The sequence below is a fragment of the Vidua macroura genome, chromosome 13 (genome assembly GCF_024509145.1).
Source record: "Vidua macroura isolate BioBank_ID:100142 chromosome 13, ASM2450914v1, whole genome shotgun sequence".
Lineage (NCBI taxonomy): Eukaryota > Metazoa > Chordata > Aves > Passeriformes > Viduidae > Vidua > Vidua macroura.
In genome coordinates, this window is record NC_071583.1 from 13,471,826 (window position 1) to 13,492,120 (window position 20,295).

General features: G+C 36.2%; 1 protein-coding gene across 1 annotated transcript in view; it reads right to left on the reverse strand.

Moving 5' to 3' along the window:
• CACNA2D3 (calcium voltage-gated channel auxiliary subunit alpha2delta 3) overlaps positions 1-20,295 on the reverse strand; it is a 389,866-nt gene that overhangs the window by 19,832 nt on the left and 349,739 nt on the right. Inside the window, exons 30-34 of the mRNA XM_053989736.1 lie at positions 17,791-17,853; positions 15,171-15,241; positions 6,639-6,714; positions 3,110-3,162; positions 1,508-1,563 (exon numbers count right to left, since the gene is read on the reverse strand). Coding sequence (XP_053845711.1) covers positions 1,508-1,563; positions 3,110-3,162; positions 6,639-6,714; positions 15,171-15,241; positions 17,791-17,853 — 319 coding nt within the window. The remainder of the gene's footprint in view (positions 1-1,507; positions 1,564-3,109; positions 3,163-6,638; positions 6,715-15,170; positions 15,242-17,790; positions 17,854-20,295) is intronic.

Here is a 20,295-nt window from a genome sequence, read left to right on the forward strand (position 1 = left end):
ACTCTTAACTCATCAAAGAAATGCAGCAAGTGACGTGTGAAATTAAAACTTCACTGTCAACTAAAACATGAATGGAAATTTCTCAATAATATTGGTCCATCAAAGTGCTGCACTGATACTTTTGTTTTAAATAAAAGGAAGTTTGCAAGTTATTATTGCCTCTTCTGTAATGAGTGCACTCTCAAAATACAAATCAGACATTCATTTTCATGAGATGAAGAGGGATGTTGTGTTTGAAAGATATTTTCCCTAGCATACAATGCAAATGCCACTGGATGTTTCATGCCAAGATATCTTAAGGCATATTTGTACAGTACACTTGGAAAAAAAAAAGAATTTATTTCTTACACTGGCTGCTTTGGCTGCTCTGCAAACACCAAGGACTAGGACAGGCACAGCTGCCATTCCTTAAGGAACAGTTTTGCATTTTCTGGGTCTAGCACAGCAAACCTGGCCGTCCTTCACAGCCTCAGTGTCAGGGATGGTTCTCTTCATACTCCGGGAAATCACTGAACAGTTGGTCTTGTCTTGGTTTTTAGGGGCCTGACTGATATTTTAGCTTCAGACAGGATATTATTTTGGCATAAAGATAGCCTTGTATCCAGGCAATGCAAATATTAAATGAAGCCTAAAGCAGCAATTTTATCCCCTGCTTTGCTAAGAATTATGCAAATATGAAGCTGAAGAATTCAGTTTAAATCCTTACACCAATCAATGATACACAGCACAATTTGCCTATTAAATTGTCACTTGAAGAGCACTGCTCTTGTAAAGTGGCCCTTTACTTTTGAGCAACACTTCTAAAAATGCCATTAAAAGTCTGTTAAAATATGGAAATACAGTTTACACTGAAAACTTCCCATTCTTAGTGGAAGTATTAAAAATTTCCATTATTTCAAATTAAGCTTCTGCATTTAAAAAAATTATTTTGAATAAATTGAATTTTAATACATTAAAATGTCTATTTTGAACGGAAAGATAAAACAAAATAAAGGTCAGCCCTTTTCAGCATAAAACCCACTATCTTAAGCTTTAAATATTAGTTTTGTATGAAATAATAGAGATGGTCATATTTATGTACACTTTTGAAAGAGCATTTTCCAGCACAATAACTCCACTACATTTTATGGCAGCTCTAGAAAAAAAAAAAAAACAACTAATCATATAACTAAAACAGTATAATTGCTTTGTTCACAAAGATTGTTTTGGAATGAAGAAAAATGTTTTTAAAAAACATATTTAATAATTATATCTTATTTTAACTTTTCTGTTATAGTAGTGTACTGTGTTCCTAGAGTGGACACAAGCACTTAGTGGTTATTCATAGAAGATCTTAATTCTCTTGTGTTTTAGGAAACATTAACAAAAAAGAATGCTGGCATGGGAGGAAAACTATTATCAGATGTTTATTATTTAATCTAAAATGGTGTACACACATCTGAATTTCAAAAGTCCAAATTATTCTAGATATTTCTGCCATTATGCCAGGAAAAAAATCCACACTTACCTTTAGCTGTTAGATCAGAGTGCCACCAACTGCATAGATTAAATTCCACAAGGAACCTGGAGAAATTATTAGAGTTTTCACATTACCCCACAGAATGTTCTCAAAATACTAAACTGGCAGTAGCTTGATAACGTTAATCCTATTTTAAATAAAAGCTAACCCAGAACTGAAATTCAAGTTACTGGCATAACTCTGGGATTAGCACCTACTGCTATTCTCATATTTTTACTGGTTTTTTTTTTTTCCTTACTTCTGAAAACCTATTCTGAAATCAACTCCATCAATAAATCATAGATTTACCCCTTTTTAATTTAAAATATTGATTTTATTTGGAGTGTCCATTAAAACTCTCAAAGCATAGCAGCACACTATTTTTGCTGTTGAACTTTTTCTTCATCATGTGGGTATTTTGACTAGTAAAATGCCATGGGATTATAACTGTCCTGGCTACCTCACAGGAGTACACATAAAATAGTTTCTTTTATTAATTCTCAAATTGAAATAATAAAGCTGTTTTATTTTGAAGAGCAGAAAAGATGAACCACTGTCTAATCAACTCTAACTAAATTGTGAAGAACACTAAAATACACCATGATTTACTTGGAAGAATGGATTGAAAAGTATCAATCAGTTGTTGTAAAGTAAAGAATGTGAAACCAACATCCAGTTCATCATATACCCATGAATCTACAGTACTTATAAACACAGAAGGTTTTTAACATTTTCAAAGCTGTGAAATGTAGCATCAGTCTCATTTTAACACAATTTCTTTCCCTTATATTCACTTAGAAAGCTGCATTTCAGATCAATCTCTGCCCTCTGGCAGCACCATTCATTTAATTCTCTTTAACTATTATTCTGAAGTTATTCTGAACTTTGAAAAAAGCTCATACAAATTACAATTAAACAAGAACTACAAGAAAAAAATCAGTTCTATGTCAGTACAGATAATATTCACTCATATCTGCAGCTCTGCTTTCAGATAAGAAGAATAATAAATCATATAGCTTAATAACACAAGACATTTTAAGGCTTTGTCTTCTCCATGTGATATTGCTGTTTCTTAGGCACCTTCTCTTAAGGATAATGATCATTATGAATTAACTGGGAATTTTAGAAGCATTAATGGAGATAGAAAAATTCAGCAACATCCAAGTACACCCTATCTAGCACTGTAATGGGTCCTTCTTACAGAATTTTATGAAGTGACAAACCCTACAGTGAGTCAGGGTAACAAGTTTCTCTTCTGACAGCAGCCCACCCAAGCAGCATCACAAACAGCCAGACATGTATCTAAAATTTAACAGTAACCACAGAAAGAAATTTGGGTTGTGTATTGTGATCTGCTAAACAAAGACATGCAGATATAAGTGAAGACCATGAATGTGATAAAAGTGAAACTGCAGTCATACAGCTAAAATTCAGATTTCAAAAATGCAAAATTGGAAAAAAAAATCGACAAATATGACTATATTTAAAAGCAATGAAGAAAAACAGCATGATGCATATAAAATACAAAAGGTACAAATATTAATATACAAAAGTACAAATATTTAGTAATTCATAGAAATATTTGTTACATTCTTGATGAAATCTACTTACAAGACAAGTTCAGTCATAATCCACTTTACTGCAGCAAAGAAGGCATTATAAGGCTGGAGAGAAGAAACTCATTTAATAAAAAGTCAAAACATGCAGCAATTATATCTTAAATGAATTCTTCATGTAAAAACCATCCTTTGGATATTCAAATACATATGAAGCATAAAAACCCCCTTTTTTAACTATCAGGAAATATTATTATATTGATTATTAAAATGTATAAGTAATGAAATTTCCTTTTTATCATACTTGGTCATATGCACAGATTATCAGTAGGAAAAGGAAAGTTCTTGCAGATGATTCTTAAATCTTTAACCTCTAGGGGTTCCTATTTCCCAGGCTATTGCTGGAGGAACAGCTCGGGTAGATAAAATGAGCTTTTCTTGGGCTGCAACTCACAGGCTTGCCTCTCGATAATGCAAATCTCTATTCATTACCTCAGCCTCATTAGTCTCAGAAAAGTCTGAATTTACCTAAATGTTTATCTGTGTCATTTGACAATCCAGTTTAAGAAGTTTTTTTCCCTCCTCCCTCTGTTTTTCTGGATCATAACAAATACAGCAAATCCTTTGAAAATCCTCTGTTGACAGTACTTCTAATATATTATGAATATTTCATTTTTGAAAAGACTATTAATAGGATTAATCTTTAATGAAAAAAACGCCAGGCAGAAAAGTCAGCTTCCAGAAATTTGGAATTTCTCCTTGTCTCCTTCAACTTTATTAGGATGTCCTAGTTGCATAAAATTCTGCCGACTCTGTTAAATACAAACTGATTATTTTAACAAATAGAAATCATAATGGCAGAACTCCTCAGATATCTAAAATCATGCTTAACCACCCCAAATCAGCACTCACAGAAGCAGTGCTGTTTGGCAGAGCAGAAACAGGACAACTAAAATTTTCAGGGGCCACAGAGAAAGTTTCTGTGCAGGGCTGAGGATTCACAGACCCAAAGGAGTCACACAGTGCCATGGAAGGCTGAAATCCCAACCCAGCAGAATGAAAAATGAGACAGGAAAGATTTTCACCTGTGAAGCCCTGTCTTATAGGAAAAGGTAAAGAACTACAAGACTTTCCTGGAGATGAAAGAAAAGAAAATGTCAGCCCTGTGGGACAGCTTATTTATTTTCATTCCAAATCAAAACCCCTGAAATTTCATGCCCAAGTAATTAAATTTGCTGTATACTTTTGTTGTATAATGCCGAATTTCATGTAAAACAATGTATTCGTTATTACTTATGAAGAATACCTATTTAGTGTTAAATATATTATGTGTTTTAGTAACTATTTTAATACTAGAAATTAATTAAAATTTAAAACCCCAGTATATCAGAAAAAAATCATTAATGTTTACAAAAAATGAAAACATATTTTGCTTTGAAATTCCAGTGGAAAAAACATGTAATTGCATTGATATAAATGCATTCTCATGAAATGTGATTTTACTTGAGAGCCTTTTCCACTCACAGATGCTTCCTTCAAAAACTGCAACAAAAACTGCAGGAGTTTTATTCTCTCTACATATTTAAACCACTATTGAGAGCCAAAATAATTTTGTTCTGTGGCTCTACAGCACTGCTACATTTGCAACAAAGTGGTTTTATGGAGAATCATGTAGGTCTTGGAGCAATTAAAACAAAAGAAGTGCTAAATAACAAAGTATCTGGAGAGCTGTTAAGATGCAAAACTATTCTGATAAAGAAATGGACCAGGTGATCTGTAAGTCTAGTCCATCCCTAATTTATCACCTCACTCCCACAGTCTAAAAGGCTGGGATAGAGTCTCTGATGTCTCTTCTCCATGTCTGTGCTGTTTGGAATAGGAACTTTTTAGGGAGTTTCCATCTTGTCTCTGTCTCTATTCCGGTATTTATAAAATCATAATTCTCAACAGGAAGGATAAACATTTGTGAGCAAATCTTTTGCTTAAGCAGAAATTATACTGGATACTGCCTAATAACCTGATATGTAATAAACTGGGCAAAAAACAAGAAAAATGAGGAATTAGCCCCATGTGTCTTTAATGCAAATTCTCTTTATACTTTCTTAATAGTCATGATAGATAGAAGTGACCGGATCAACAGGAAAATAAAAACCTAAAACTCTATTCATCTTTCATACTGATGATCACCAAAACTCTCATGAGGCTTAAAGAACTTTAAATAAAAAAATCCTTGACATGTCTCAGTGTATCCCATAACAGATGCAGGGTTTTTTTTTTCCTGGGTATCCTGGAAAATTTTGGGATAATAAAAAAATACTATTTTGGATTAGAGCCCACTTTTTAAGGGATAATGCTTCAGCTCTACTTGCTGAATGCTTAGGCAAACTGGACTGAAGTCCCAAGTCTTTGGATAGAAGGTTTTTGTTAAGAGTTGGAATATATTTTAAGATATTTCATGCAAATGTGTTTCACAGCAGCCTGTTCTATTTCACCAATAGTTTAGGTCTCATTGCAGTCCAGTATTTATGATGGGAAGATGGTCTTTTTTAGGGTTCAGATTTTAGTGGATAACAAACTGATAAATGCCATAAGTCCAGGCATAGAATCATGCAAATAAGTAAAATTCATGTAAAACAGGATCATGTAAATATGTAAATGAAAACATCCCCAAATGTACAAAATTATTTAAGGTTGTTTTTCTTTCTTTTTTTTTTTTTTTTTCCTAGTTAGATCTATATTTTTCTATCGTTAGATGATGTGCATTTAAAAAGAAATACTATCAGGTAACTTTTCCAGACTGGGAAAATTGCCTATGTTTTCCTGCTGCTTTCTTTACATAAGAATTTTTTCATGCCATTAGTCTCATCTATTTGTGAAAAGAGTTCCTTTTTAATATGCAAAACCTCTATCTACCATCTGATCAATTCTAATAGATTATTACAGCAATCAGCAAAATGGATGCATGGTCACAAAGTATCCTTGGGGTTATTACCCTGATAGAGGATTTAGCAATAAGGAAGTGCTGCCTTGGCAAGACCCAGATTGTCTCTAATCAAGTCTAGCAGAGGGACAGGGTTTGTACTCAAATTGCAACACAAGGGTTTAAATGCATCGAAATTCTATTTTAAAAGACATGTTTAAATACTAGGAAAAAGAAATTGTTAAAATCACTGACTTACATGCCTTGTAAATGAACCATTCCTTTTGTATATTAAAAAAAAATCTCAAATTTTAATTTGAATTACATGTTTATGTACAGAAAAGGCATATGTGATTCCAGTCCCCCAGACAAAACACAATCTATTGCCAAATTTACAAATTCCTAAGAAGGCAAATTCATACAGTGCAAAGAACTTTCTGACAGAACCTCAGAAATGGTGGCCCAGCATTAAAATGATTTAACTTGAAAAACCAGAACACTTTGCGTTAGTTTATAATGAAGCACCCTTTGTATGCTCTGGATAAAAACGAGAGCTGCAAGCATTCCAAATCAATATAACAGTCTTACAACGGCCATGAGATATTTGCAGCAATTTTCTTTGATGATGGCATGGAAAGATGCTCATGAGACGTGCTGTACTTACGTCCAGTAAGCTATGGGCACTGTCGCTACTCTCTTTGTTTGTCCTACACATGGCCTGGTAGTCATAAAGTGTAATTCTACAGGGAAGAACAGAAAACTGCTTGACTAAAAGAAGAAAACACAGAGGAATAAAAATGATGATATGGAACATTCTGCTCACAAAGTGGACAGGAAAATAAAAATTGTAACAGCTCGGGGGAAAAGAGGGAATGGGATTGTTAAAATACAGGTTACATGAAAGAGTGTAAGAAATGCTGTGAAAACTGTAAGGATTTTAGCAGACTACAGAACAAAGCAAAAGCATAACTGGGAGGAACCAGGGAAGATACGCAGAGAGTGAACACACAATGGCATAAACAGTGTGGGGAGGAGGAGAATACACATCCAACACAATGCTTAAACAATTGGTTCTGGACTAAGATCAGCACATTTAGCCCCAGAAAATGAAAGAGCCTATGCATTTGAGAGGCTTCTCACAACAGACCACTCAAACTTCAGTAAAGCAGAAACCCTCTTCTACAGTCCCAGCATATCAGTGCACAACTGTTTTGAACATGGCATTGCTTCTGAAGGAGACAGAGGTGGAATTTCAGTGCATTGACAGTACAGATATTTGAAGCAGGATGGGTTTACCGTTGCTTCTTTTCATGAAGGCAAAATATTCCAGGTACCTGCTGTAATCAATTTATGCTAGAAGCCTCCTCAGATGCATAGTAAACATGGAAATTTACTTATGCTTGCAATCTTACTCATCATTGAAACACTTCAGAGATCTAAATGTAAAATCCAGAACTCAGAGCTAGTACATGGAATTATTGTGATTATTTCTCTAAATCTGTCTGTCCATAGAACAATCAATTAACTTTTTCCATCCACATAAACAAAACACTTAAAATCTGTAGCAGATGTAAAGAATCTTTAACTGATAATTTGCAACAGTGTAAATATAGAGAACTCACTATTGTTATTTGAAACATTTCCATTTGACTTTTGCATCATCAGAGGTAGAAGGTAACACAACTGGACAGAGATGGTTAATAGAGGTATGAGATGGGACTAAAATGTTTTGCAATGTGTGCCTTGCTTCTAAGTGAAGAGGAAAGAAGAGCACACAAATTCAGCTACACAAAGGATGTCCCAGAAGCTGCCAAAACCAGGTCATGAAATGCATTCAGTATCACCATGAGGTATCCTGCACTGCATGCCATGAAACCTTGCAAGCTGTACCAATAAAATGTTGTATTCCTTTGTGGTAGAGAGTATATTTTATTTTTCTGATCTAATTTCGTGACAGCAATCACTAAATGCTTCTTTATTATGTCTATATTTTCTTTCTGGCTTACAGACAAAATCTCTAATATATTGGGTGTCGCAGCTTCAACTAAACATTTAGCACATGGTTATCCTGCTTACATTATTGTTTTTCTCTTATGCTGAGAATAGAAATGCCTAGGAAGCCATTGTTTTGTGGACTGGCAGAGAGAGGCACATGGGAGACAAACGCATAACTAGAGACCTAAACATGGTGTGAGTCGAACACTGACCATCCTTGGCAGAATCCCGCCCACAGCCAGATCCGCGCACCCAGATCTGCCAAGACAAACAGAGCAGTACACGGTGTAAGCTGTGCTGCCTCTGTGGCATGCAGAAATACACCACTTCCCCTAGCTTTTCCCTTCCTTCTTTTTCATCCTTTAACCATGGTCAGGATCCAGCCCCTGGAAAGGAATTTCTAGAGCTCAGCCTTTCCAGCCTTATCAACTCTTTTATTCCTTGGGATCCAAGCACGGTGGTGTTGTGTGTGCACTTGGACCACCCAGTGATGGAGGCAAGAGATAAATGCATAGAGAAGGGCAGTTTAGATGTATTAATGTGCTCTGTGCAGAGCATCAAGAAATTCCATATGGATGAAAGAGTCCCATCTTGCTTCATTTAATATCTAGCCTTGGAAGCAGAATACATTGTTTTGTCTCTATTCATTGTAACTGTTTTTTCAATATATTTATTAAGCTTGGTGACTGTTCCACGTTTGAAAGTGTAATCAATGTCTCAACTTTCAGTTTCACACAGCAGAACTTCATGGTCAATCAGTGGACTTCATTATTCTGCTAAGCAATGTTAATCAACTACTATTATAATACTATTATATATATACTAGTATATATAAATGCACTGTTATACTATTCTATACTATAAATAGAATATATATACTACTATAATGTCATGTGAAAGATCTATTATCATTTGAACTTAATTTTTGATATTGATAAAAGCCTTTCCCCCTTCAGTATTTGAACTTGGATTACATTTCTTATGTAATTATTGCATTATGATAGAGTCAATAGTTTCTTTAAATGCTCAAAGATAAAAATGTATTAAAAGACTGAAATATGTAATCCCACAAATAATCAGAAATGTGATTAATAATGCACCCCAACATACTAGGTTATATTTTTTGTAGATTGTCTTATATTATTATAGGGGGTATTCAGCAATCTAAGATTGCACTATGATTAAGGGAAAGAAAACCAATTAATAAATGTACTTAAAACGCTCTTCATTTAACAGGGAAAAAAAGAATAAATTTTAGAGTGATGGCAGAAGAGTTTTAATGAACAACCTCAAAATTATGTGAAACACTGCAGAACTTGGAAAGACTTGATATCATCTGTGGATGATATTGGTTTTAGTTAGATGAGTTTAGTTTGAGTAAATATATTTGAATTTTCCAGTGTGAAGCTTCTGGTTCAGGAAAAATGAGAAATCAGCTAATGTGTCCAGGGTTAAAAAAAGGAAAAACAAAAAAAAAACCAAAAGGAGCAAATGCTTAGAAAGGTACATAGTTTCCTGAACAAAAGTCTGGAATGAGTTTTGCATTTAAAACAATGCATTTCTGTCTCAGTAACTTTCAAAGTGGGCTGTTCAACACCTAGCTCAAAGTTTCTAAAGATAATTCAAACAATTACAGCACAGGATGTGCAAAATATATCAGTGAAAGCATTACTGCAAAACGTTCTTAAGAGACCCAGAAACAAATAAGAATTTTGTAGCACACTTCAAAGATCAGTGCATGAAGCTGATAACCACGTTGAAACCTGAACACCGCCACATACTGAACCAGTTCCTGATTCTCTGTCACTATGGATGGTGTATGGGTTCCAACGCATTCACAATTTCAAATCCAGTTGTTTTGGTTTTATTATAAATGTGATAGGAAAGTAAAAGCCTTCTAGCCCTAGTCCTTATGAAAGGTATTGGAGCATTTGCAGTCAAAGTAGTTGCCTAAGATGCTGTAGTGTTCCTGTGCTCAGGTGTCATTTCCAGGGTGTTGTTTTACTGCTAAAGACTTTCTGAGATTTTAGAAAATAGACTTTCTTCTCACTCCGAAAGACTTAACCCAGCGTTGCAGAAGAAAGGCTTCCAGATCACCCTTTCTGAAGTGACTGTGTTTCAGCTTTAACTGTTTGCAGCTGCCCATGTTGTGTCCAACTGATCATAGTGAGGGAACACAACTTCCTAAGCCCATCTATGTGCCCAAATCCATGCTCTGTATCACAGCACCTCCCAGAGGAGCTCTGTTCTTGCTACAGAGGACATTGCTGAGACTTCTGACCCCACCACACTGTCAACTTCCACATCTGAAGTCCACAGAGCAATTCTGTTCAGCATCAGCTACTTAGCACAACCAAAACATGCATCATCAGTTTATGTAAATTCAGCAGCCAAACACATCTTAGTGAAAACCCTTTTATTTTCAATTTCCTGAGACAGTAAATTCCACTCTCCTACTTTGCAATGTACTTACAATTGAGCATTGAATCTGGTTCAAGAAAATTAAACTTCCAAGATCTACCAGCAGCACAGGATATATTGGCAGATGTACCCTCTATTGCTTTCAGCCTGGTTTTCATCACACCCATGGATTTCTACTTGGTAGTATAAAATACCACCAATGATAACTGTAGCAGCTGAAAGGTCTTCAATGCATACAAATTTCAAATGTTTTGTCAGCAGTTCAAGATTTGGTGGGTTTCAAATAATGTGTAGGAATAATAAGCTTTTTACCATGGAAGTAAACATCCAGTCTATAGGAAAAGAAAAAATGCTTTAAAGAGCTGAACAAAGGAAGCCAATAATACAGAAGTCCTAATTATTGACCCTATTCTTTATTCAGCAGTCTGTGGAAAAATCAGTGGTGATTACAGCTCGCTTTTGGTGGAAAGATGTTCACAACTCAGACATAACTCAGTGCAGCCTGTCTGGCATTCTCACAGGGAAGGGGAAGAGGGACGGTGCTGAATGGTGTGAAGAGCAAACCAGTTTCTAAGTCTAGAGAGGCTCCTGTGGGGAGACAGCAGGACGCTGTAGGAAACCCCAGACTATTGCTGCTCTGGCTCTCACACCTGCACTGACATTATTAGTGTCCAGAAGCTGCCAGGGTAATAAGTTTCACCAAAATCAGTGGAAAGAATAAAACTAAATTACAGCATTTTGACAAAAAAAACTTCTCATCACGTATCTTTGCTTTTGTTGCTCAGCTATTTCCAATTGCCAAGGTTCTCCAGGAATAACATGTACAAAAACTACAACTCAGCCTGTATTTACAGAATATGAAATGAGAACTCATTTATGTAAGAAATATGCCTGTGTTTCTCCTTAAGTGTATAAACTGATTCTGTATATGAATACACTGCATTAAAAGTAATATTTACAGAGACATAAAGTCGAACAATGCCTAAAACTCAGATTAAAGACATTAATTTTAGATATCACAAGAATAAAATATGAGCAGAAAATATACCCCACAGCAATGTGGGAGTTTTCAGTGTGCAGGTACCAGATGCACATTCAATAACTGCTGAAATAAAAAGTAAACCTTGTTGGTAATGACAATACGTCCTATGCCAAGTCCAACAACTGCAATTTGGAGTGTTCCTTCTGTCTACCTCTGATCTCCTCCAAAGCATATATGTACAATTTGCCCAATTAATAGGCAGCTAAATCCATGATTCTAAAAATCCACATGAAAATAAACACAAATTTTAAATGTGTCAATTTAGCACAAAAATCCCCAAATACATTTAAGACTATCTTAATAAAATGCTTAAATATTAAATACTGGCCAAAATACAAAAAATATCCTTTATTTGGAGGCTGTGCTGCCTCAGTGAAAACTGTGTCCTGTTGTTAAGCAACTAGTTACTGCTCTCATGATTTGGCTTTAAGAATTTACTAAACTACTTTCTAGGAGAAGAACAAAGCTCAGAATTTCTTTTGTACTCATAACCAGGGGCAAAAAACACTTGCTAGGTTTTGATTCTAAAGCAAACAAAGACAGATAGATGAAAGTCTGCCTCTTGGTGCATGTGGAGAGCACAGGTGAAGGATCTGCACGACAAGAAAAATTGAGAAACAAGAGAAGCTCTCAGAGCAACAAGAACTTGATATACTGAGCCTTAGCTCCTGGGAAAGCTGCATTTCAGGGGTGTGCCACTTCAGTCATACATCCTGACAACCTGATCAAACAGCAATATTGACAAATATCAAAATTACAAAATTACTAAATGCCAAATACCAACGTATAGACTCTTCTATGTAAGAGGATGCCTGGTAGAAAGAGAACTGTAAGAGGAAATGATGCTGCTTCCATATTTTTCATATAGAATTGCTTAGTTTTCCTCCTACTGGAAAGGGTGAAAGTGCTTGGAAGTCAAGAGATGTTTCATTTTCTCTTAGAGATTTATTATGCTTATTTCTTTAGGGATCTCATTGCTTTGATAGCCCTTAATTTTCCTGATGTTAGTGTTGGTTTTTTAGATTTTCATGGCTTGAGCTGTTAAATTTTTTTTCACTGTTTTTATATAAACAAAGTACTGAGAAAACCATAAAGAAACTTTTCTAAGTTACGTGAAGCAGATACTTTTCCATAAGCACATCCTAATTTATTTAATAATACATTTAAATCATATTTAAATTATTTAACTGTGTGCAATACTTAAGGTATAAGATAAACATAATTTTGCTAAATGAAATCATAGAGCATGTCACGTTGCTGTGCAGGCACTGATATAGTTTTTCTCCCTAATTATAAACCCCATAAACTAAGAAAATATACATACATACATATGCACACATTATTCAAAAGAAGTACTGAGTTTAAAGAAATTGAGGAGGGAAGGAGGTATTTAAGTTCACTTTAAAAAATAAACAGCGAACATAAAAATTGAATTTCATCCTGCTGCAGGTTGAAAAGAAATATAGTCAGCAGCAAACAGCCCCCTTTTGTTTAGCACTTCCATCTCAATCCCACAAAGCACTTCTGTATCACTGCAAATTCGCAGTAGTTGGGAGAACAGACAAAGAGTTATTTCATTCCTTTTGTGGGTGCAGAGCCTGGAAGCTGGCAGGAGCCGTGAGGTGGGAGCACACACTGGCACTGCCACTCGGATCACTGCACCGAAGGAAGAGGGGACTGCCAGCCCCACGGCTGCTGGAGCTGTCAGCAAACCCTTCTGCAGGGCACATCAGGCTCCACAGAACCTTCTAAACTCACCCAGAAGGGAGCACAACCAGCTCAAGCAGGGAAGGGTTATAAAATTCACCTGCTGGACTGTACATGCCATGTCAGAACAAATTGCAGGGAAGGATGGCTCTGGGTATTATCAGAATGAAACGCAATGACAGAGCTCACTCTCTGCTTTGCCCCCATGGTAAGAGCAGCAATGACAATATAGTTGTGCAATTCCCACTTTGTGCTCTCAAGGAAATGGCACTGCTGACAGATCTTGCTACTGCACCGAGCATTCTTTTTCTTCTCTTCTTATTTCATATAAATGAATGTTGGAAAAGCAAAACACAATCTCCACACAGACAAATTAATAATCTTAAAGCTATTTTGAGTGCATCTGACTATTTTTCATGAGAAGCACGGAAGATTTCTTCTTCATATTGTTGGAATAATTTATTTAAAGGCCTCATCTAACACAGCTCAAAGACAGTTTGTTGGGTTTCCCATACAGCAGCTGCTTTCTGCTGTAGGGGAACTTGCTCACTTGCAATGACTCCACTTTGATTCTGTCCCCTCTTTAACTGATTTGCAATGGTCAATTTATAATGGCTGAGTAATTGACTCATTGTGTTTACATTTTCCTTAGTATGCAGCTCAGTTACACTGACCTTATGCCCTCATTATCTCTAATAATGAAGTCCAAGACCAGCAAAATCCTAACCAATGGTCCAGTCCAAAGATCCACCCACTGCATTTGAAAAAGAACTCTCAAGCTATGCCTCTTTTCTCAATGGTGGTACCCACCACTGTCAATCACTGAGTAGATGTTCTGTTTGAAATGTTTTGTTGGGCAGGACTAAACAAATTGGGACAAGTTAAAACATTATCCCTTTGTTTTGACTGTATTTTTACCTTTGCATTAAATAAAATGCTTCATCTCTTGTACAAATAGATCCTTTCATTGCCAAATCCAGTCTATAAACAGGTATTATTTCACTTCCTTCTACAGCATATGTTAAAAATGTAGTGTTAAATGCAAAAAAGTTGCCACCCTCAGAAAATTAGGATTGGGGATGATTGCATGAATGCTAGATGCTCACACTTCAGGTCAGTCATTTACTGGGAGTGGTACTCAGCTGCCATGCACTGAAAGCTTCTGCCTTTAGGGGAGCTGATTTACCAAGCAAGCCCACAAACCAGAGAGATTCAGAGAGGCTCTGTACACACCCTCACAGGTAGTAACTAAACTCAGAGATGGATGGCAGCAGTGATATGTCTTTTTATTCATACTAGAAATGCACAGGAAAATAAAAAGGAAAAGTAGAAATGCAGTTTTCTTGTGCTGAAGAGGACAAAGGGGTACAGAACAGCTCTTAGACCACATGAACAGTTCTTAGACCATTTGAGAGTCATGAAGATTCCAGTGGTGAGTTACAGGTTAAAGGGAAATTTTATTCATAATTACCCAGAGTGCATCATTTATTTCAAAGGACAACACATACAATCACTGTTAGTTTTTAATGTCATCATGATAGTGAGACCAGGTCAATAGTCACAACCACGTTCAAAGGTAAGTTAGCATGTGAATGGAGATGGATTACTGGGAGAACACATTTTCCCTTCAATAGCAGGACATTTTGCACTCTCTAGCTCGAGCAATCTCCAATTTTTTACAGGTCAAAATGATAATGTGGCATAAATGTTTTGCTTTAGAGCTGTTTAAAACTGCTCAGTAGTGGATATGGCCCAATCCCTTTTCCACCTGAGCCCAGTGGGAAGAGGAAAGGGACACAGTTTTAGCATTGTAGTCAAATAAACCATTCTTTAATAAGAAACTCCCTGTAGGCTGACCCCAATACTCTTAATATTTGATGTGTATGGAATCAAATTACACTCAAATTGTACAGAAAAGATAACAGAGGTATAGATGAGAATCCAGCCACACCACCAGTCTTGGCTTTCTTTTACATGACTTTGAATTTTTTTGTTAGAGCATTTTTTAAGAGATAAAATGTTAATTCTTACCTCTTGAAAGAGCCCATTGTTAGTAATTTGTTCATCACAGCCCCTTCAACCTCCCCAAAAAAGTAACCAGTCTGTAAGGGGAAAATGCAAGGAATTACCAAAAGCCAAGTTAAATGCAAAACAACACAGGATGCAATTTAAACTGGCTTATTCTAGGATCTGACAAGAGTGGCTTTGACAGCTACATAGACAGGTTTTCAGGACTGCTGCTACATAAAATCTGAAGAGGACTTCCCAGTCAGGGCAAGTTGTTGGGATTATATTATTACCCCTGAGCAGATGTGAGAGCTTAAACAATGTATTGAGGTAAATTATATAACATCCAATAGCAAAAATAAAAGCTTTCAAAACCTAAAGCTTGTAAAGAAAACAAACAAATCTGATCACAAACTCTTGTGATTAAAATGTTACTCAAAAAAGATATAAACAGGTTGTGAGAGGATTTCATAAACAGTCATTAAAAAACATTGTTTATAATTCCTGTATGACCTGTTTAAGGAGCTGGAACAGTACATTTCATCAATCCTATAAATTTTACCTCCATTCAGAGTCATTTCATACTTAAAACCACTCAGCTTGATGAATTACTCATTTTGTCCCTATTCAGTACTTGTGGACTAATAAAAATAAATCTCTGTTGAGAAAACAAACATTGCTGTTATAAATTTGGTCAGTAAGATGGAAGTGACTCCGTCATCTGCAGCCATTCATGTGACAGTGGAAAATCTTGCAAGTACAGCACTTTTCTACCTTGGGAAGACCTGTTTTATTTTAGAGCCTCAGCTCCCAGGAGGACTGGATATTTCTCTTCATTGTTTAAAGGGAGAAATCCCACAATTTATGAGGGGGAAAGGGCACTACACTCTCAAATTGCATGGATTCCATAGGTTTTGTATGAACTAAACCCCAATTCCATTACAAGGAACTTAGCTGACCTCAAGTATGCACCTGGGAGTTCGCAGGCAGAGAAGTTACAGCCCTAGCTAAAAAAAGGCATTTCTCCACCTAAAAGGCAAGTATTGCCTTTTTTTTTTCCTTTCCTTTCCTCAGGGGAACCCTGGAACATTTTCCAAAACATATGGGTATGTAAAGTCTCCTAGAAACACAAGGAACATGACTAAAAATACCAGCTTCAATAGCCCTGGCTGACTGATGAAGAAAGATTACCCTAACGATTGGAGAGGCAGGCAACGTCAAGAAACTCCAAACCATAAATGCCTCATATAACCTTAGATAGAAATAAACCTGATTTGTCAAGTCCTGCACCAGTCTTATGAAGACATTTCAGTGACAGTTCTCTCCACAAAAGCTCCCTTTGTAAATGCCAACCCTCCCCCAAGCAGTTACACTCAGGTTATAATTTTTTTTAATACATCAGGATTTAGTTGCAATTCAGAAGAATTACTCTGCCTCAAAAACTGATTCTTGGAGCAGTTCAGGTCATGTTTGGAAAGCTGATAGAAAAACAGTGCTGAAGCAACCCCAGATAGGTCAGGAATTGATAAGGCATCATCCCACTTCTCTACCCCTCCTCTATCCACAACAGCCCGTATACACACTATATATCTAAAACAGATGTACACTAACGTAATCTTATGATAAATTTACATAAACATAGAGACTTCTCTGCTGTCCTTCTTAGACTTGGATACATTTAACAAATAAAACAGGTCAGAACACATTTCCAGCTTACTGCTGGTGCAACAGTTGTCCAAACTGTTCGCAGGAATACATAATGGCTTTTATCAGGTGGTTACCAAAAGAAACATCTCTTCCTAATCATTAGTGGCCACAGCCAGCTATGAGCTGGCCAATCACTGACACAAGTCACAGCTGTGCATCTGTAAATAGCAACAACAACTAATGGGAAAATAGACAAACAGGTTCTCAGTGTCTCAAGATCCTTCCATAATGAGTGAATTTCTTAGGTCATGCTCATCATGACAAATTTAATTCAGCTGAGGGCTTAATAGGAGTGTGGCTATTCCTATTCACAATCCCAACACATTAAAAAAATTCAACTTCAGACAATTCTGGCATGACTGGGGCACCATCCCAGCAGTTTTCAGGCAAAAGTTAATGAGAATGGTGATGGCTCCTTCATAAGGATTGCAGGATTGAGCAAGACATTCTATGATTCTGTAATAATCATATTTCTTGTCCTCTTCATTGTGATGCTGAGTGCTTAGTTTTAATCCTTCAATGACTGTAATCCCCTTCAGAAAACAAACTCCTCAGCCAACAGCTCTGTAAAATCTCATTATCTTAAGTTTGAATGCAAAAGCTCTATGTCCTCCCCCTCTCCCTTCCCAACTTTTCCATGTGACAAAAATGGCACAGGGATATTTTTTTCTCTTGGAGTAAAAGCCTCTTACAGAAGACAGACACTTCTGCAGTGAGAAAGGTCTTTAAAGACAACATTTATGAGTTTAAGAACAGACCCTGCTCCAATGGGAGAAAGAAACTGAGATCATGTGAGAAAAAAGATTACATTCTTTGTAGAAGGAATTTTTTTTATGTTACAAATTCCTTACCATTTTCAGACGGTGGCCTATTTTAAAAAAAGTAATTTTAGATGAATATGTTACATGAGACGACTCAACAAAAATCTTACACTTACCTGTTGATAGTCTTCAGACACTAAAATAAATCCATTGTTATCTATTAGGTAACAGTTGATTGTCTGAAAAATAATAAAATACTGTTTTAATTTTTGATTTTAGGACACAGCAATAAGTTAATTGTATACATTGCTTCTAAGTCAATTCTAAATTGGTAAAACCTTTAGGTTGTTGTAAGGTTTTACATAAAATCAAAATTAGTGTAGTCTTGGTTATGGGATATTATCCAATTTAATTTGTATGCTTTTTTCATGCAAAGGTAAACAAAGATGTGTACAGATTGGGAGGATATAAGATAATTACAAACAATCATAAAACCTAAAATTCTGTGGTTTTATAATCCCTCTTTAAACGTTCTCCTTATAGCAAAGTTTGCAAAGGCACAGAACTTCAGTGCTCCTGATGGCTTCTCCTGTATTTGTGCAATGTCATTACCCTAACGATGTATTAATGAAAACACAGTGTCAGCCTGCAGAACCAACAGGGGACCAGGTAATATTTTTTAATTTGTTCATTGGGGGATGGGACCAGAAACTTCTGTAAAAGAGGCCCCACAGGTCTCCTAAAGCTTTTCAAATTGTATTTTTAATTGGGAACTGGGTTTAGAGGTAGGGCTGTTAGCTTTCTGTGGGTCAGACGTCTGAACTGCAGAAAACAAGGTAAAGCCAAATCAGAGCTTCCCTCCACACACACATGCACCATTTTAACCTCACAGAATTACTTGCTACAGGCAAAGTTTTAATTACTGCACTTCAGAGTTTAAACATAAGGTTCAACTCAAACCCTGAAACCTTGATATAAGTCAGTTTCTCCTCAGGATTGCCAAATAACTATCTCAGTGTTAAATCTTTATTGTATTTCTATTGTTGGTCTAAATCAGCAACATTTTTATCCTTTCTTATTGAATTTTCTATGACATTTGTATAAAAGGAAAAAAAAAAAAAATAAGCACAATGGCTTTCAATACAGGAATCCTCCTGGCTTTGTTTTTAATTCAAAACCTTTCCTGTTGCTAATGGGCTGTACTGAAATATGACAAAATATGCTTTCTGCTACACTCTGCACATCCAGCAAGATTTCTGTGCTGTTTTAGGGAGGAAAGCAGCCCCATGCAGTAGTAGCTGTGCAGGATGTGAAAATGCAGTCTGATATTTCCAGAGATGCTCAGATATTCTCATTTTGGCCACATATTAGTACTGTCCTGTGGGGCCAAAGAGGAGAAATTTGCAGAAATGCTATCTTGAAGTGGAGTTTTTAAAAAAAACCCTGAAGCTGAAATCAGGCAAAAGTTGAGAATGAACATCATTCCCTAATGCAAATGCAGGATATTCATTCTAAAAGGAGAACCCAAGCCCAGTGACAGAAAACCTGTCAGAAAGGAAGTTGAAATAACTCATTTTCAACCTTTGATCTCCTAGAAAGCCCAAAGCTGGCAAATGCAATGTGAAAAGCTGATGGTGCTGGCAAGGAACTGAGCAGAGCTGATGCACTCAGAAGAGGCAGCTCCTCAACCCCAACGGTGTGTGAAGGATGGAATTTCAGCAGCAGGCTCAAACTGCACAACACTGCCCTCCCCAAAGTCAACCTGAAACCTCCCACTCACTGCATGAGGAGAGGAGCTAAGTCAACACAGAGATCTTTGGAGGATACATATTTGCAGTCCTCATGCATGAAAGATTAATCTAAAGATACCGCTATAGAAACAATATTTCTCCATAGTATAGAAAATAAATAAGAGAAGTTATGCTGGACAAGAAAAAGAGTAGGCTCAATTTCATAGCTTATGGCTTATGTGCTGTTGGGAAAAGACTGGCTCAATTCAAGAATTAGTGGCCATGTCTCAAATCTCCAAGATTTAGTTATTCACTGGCACAGTTCAGAACTTTAAAAGATACGAATTTTCTAGCACTGTTATTGGAAACAGGCATAATGAAATAAATGAAATCTATATATTTTTTTGTGGAATGTGAAGATAAGAGGGTTTGTATTTCAATTCATTTTAGAAATATTAACTAGGAAAAAAATATTCATTCAGAACTGTTCATTCACCACTTGCCAGCAAGATAAATAACGTTCAGTATTATTACTGTGTTAAAGAAACAGCTTGTAATTTAGCTTTAGCATGGACAAAGGGCAGCAGAATGCATTTACTCATTACTACGAAATCTCAAACAGATTTCTGAGACAAGTTTTATGCATGGGATAATAGCATTTGCATAGACTACAGCTGTATGAAAGAGCTCTAATTCACAATGTTTCACAGGTATTGGAAGTGAACTATGCTCAGGTTTGCCCAAAGGTTCAAGTTCAGTGAATTTCAGATTTCAAGGGAACATTCCATAGGTGGAGAGTCCCTGAGCTTGTAAAACTGTAGGCATGAAGTCCAGAATAAACACAGCAAGAATGTTAACTGAGGTCTGAGAACACATCTGAACTACAGTAACTTTGATCCAGTTCAAGTCCTCTATGTATTTTTCACAGCTCCAGTATACAATAACAGTAAT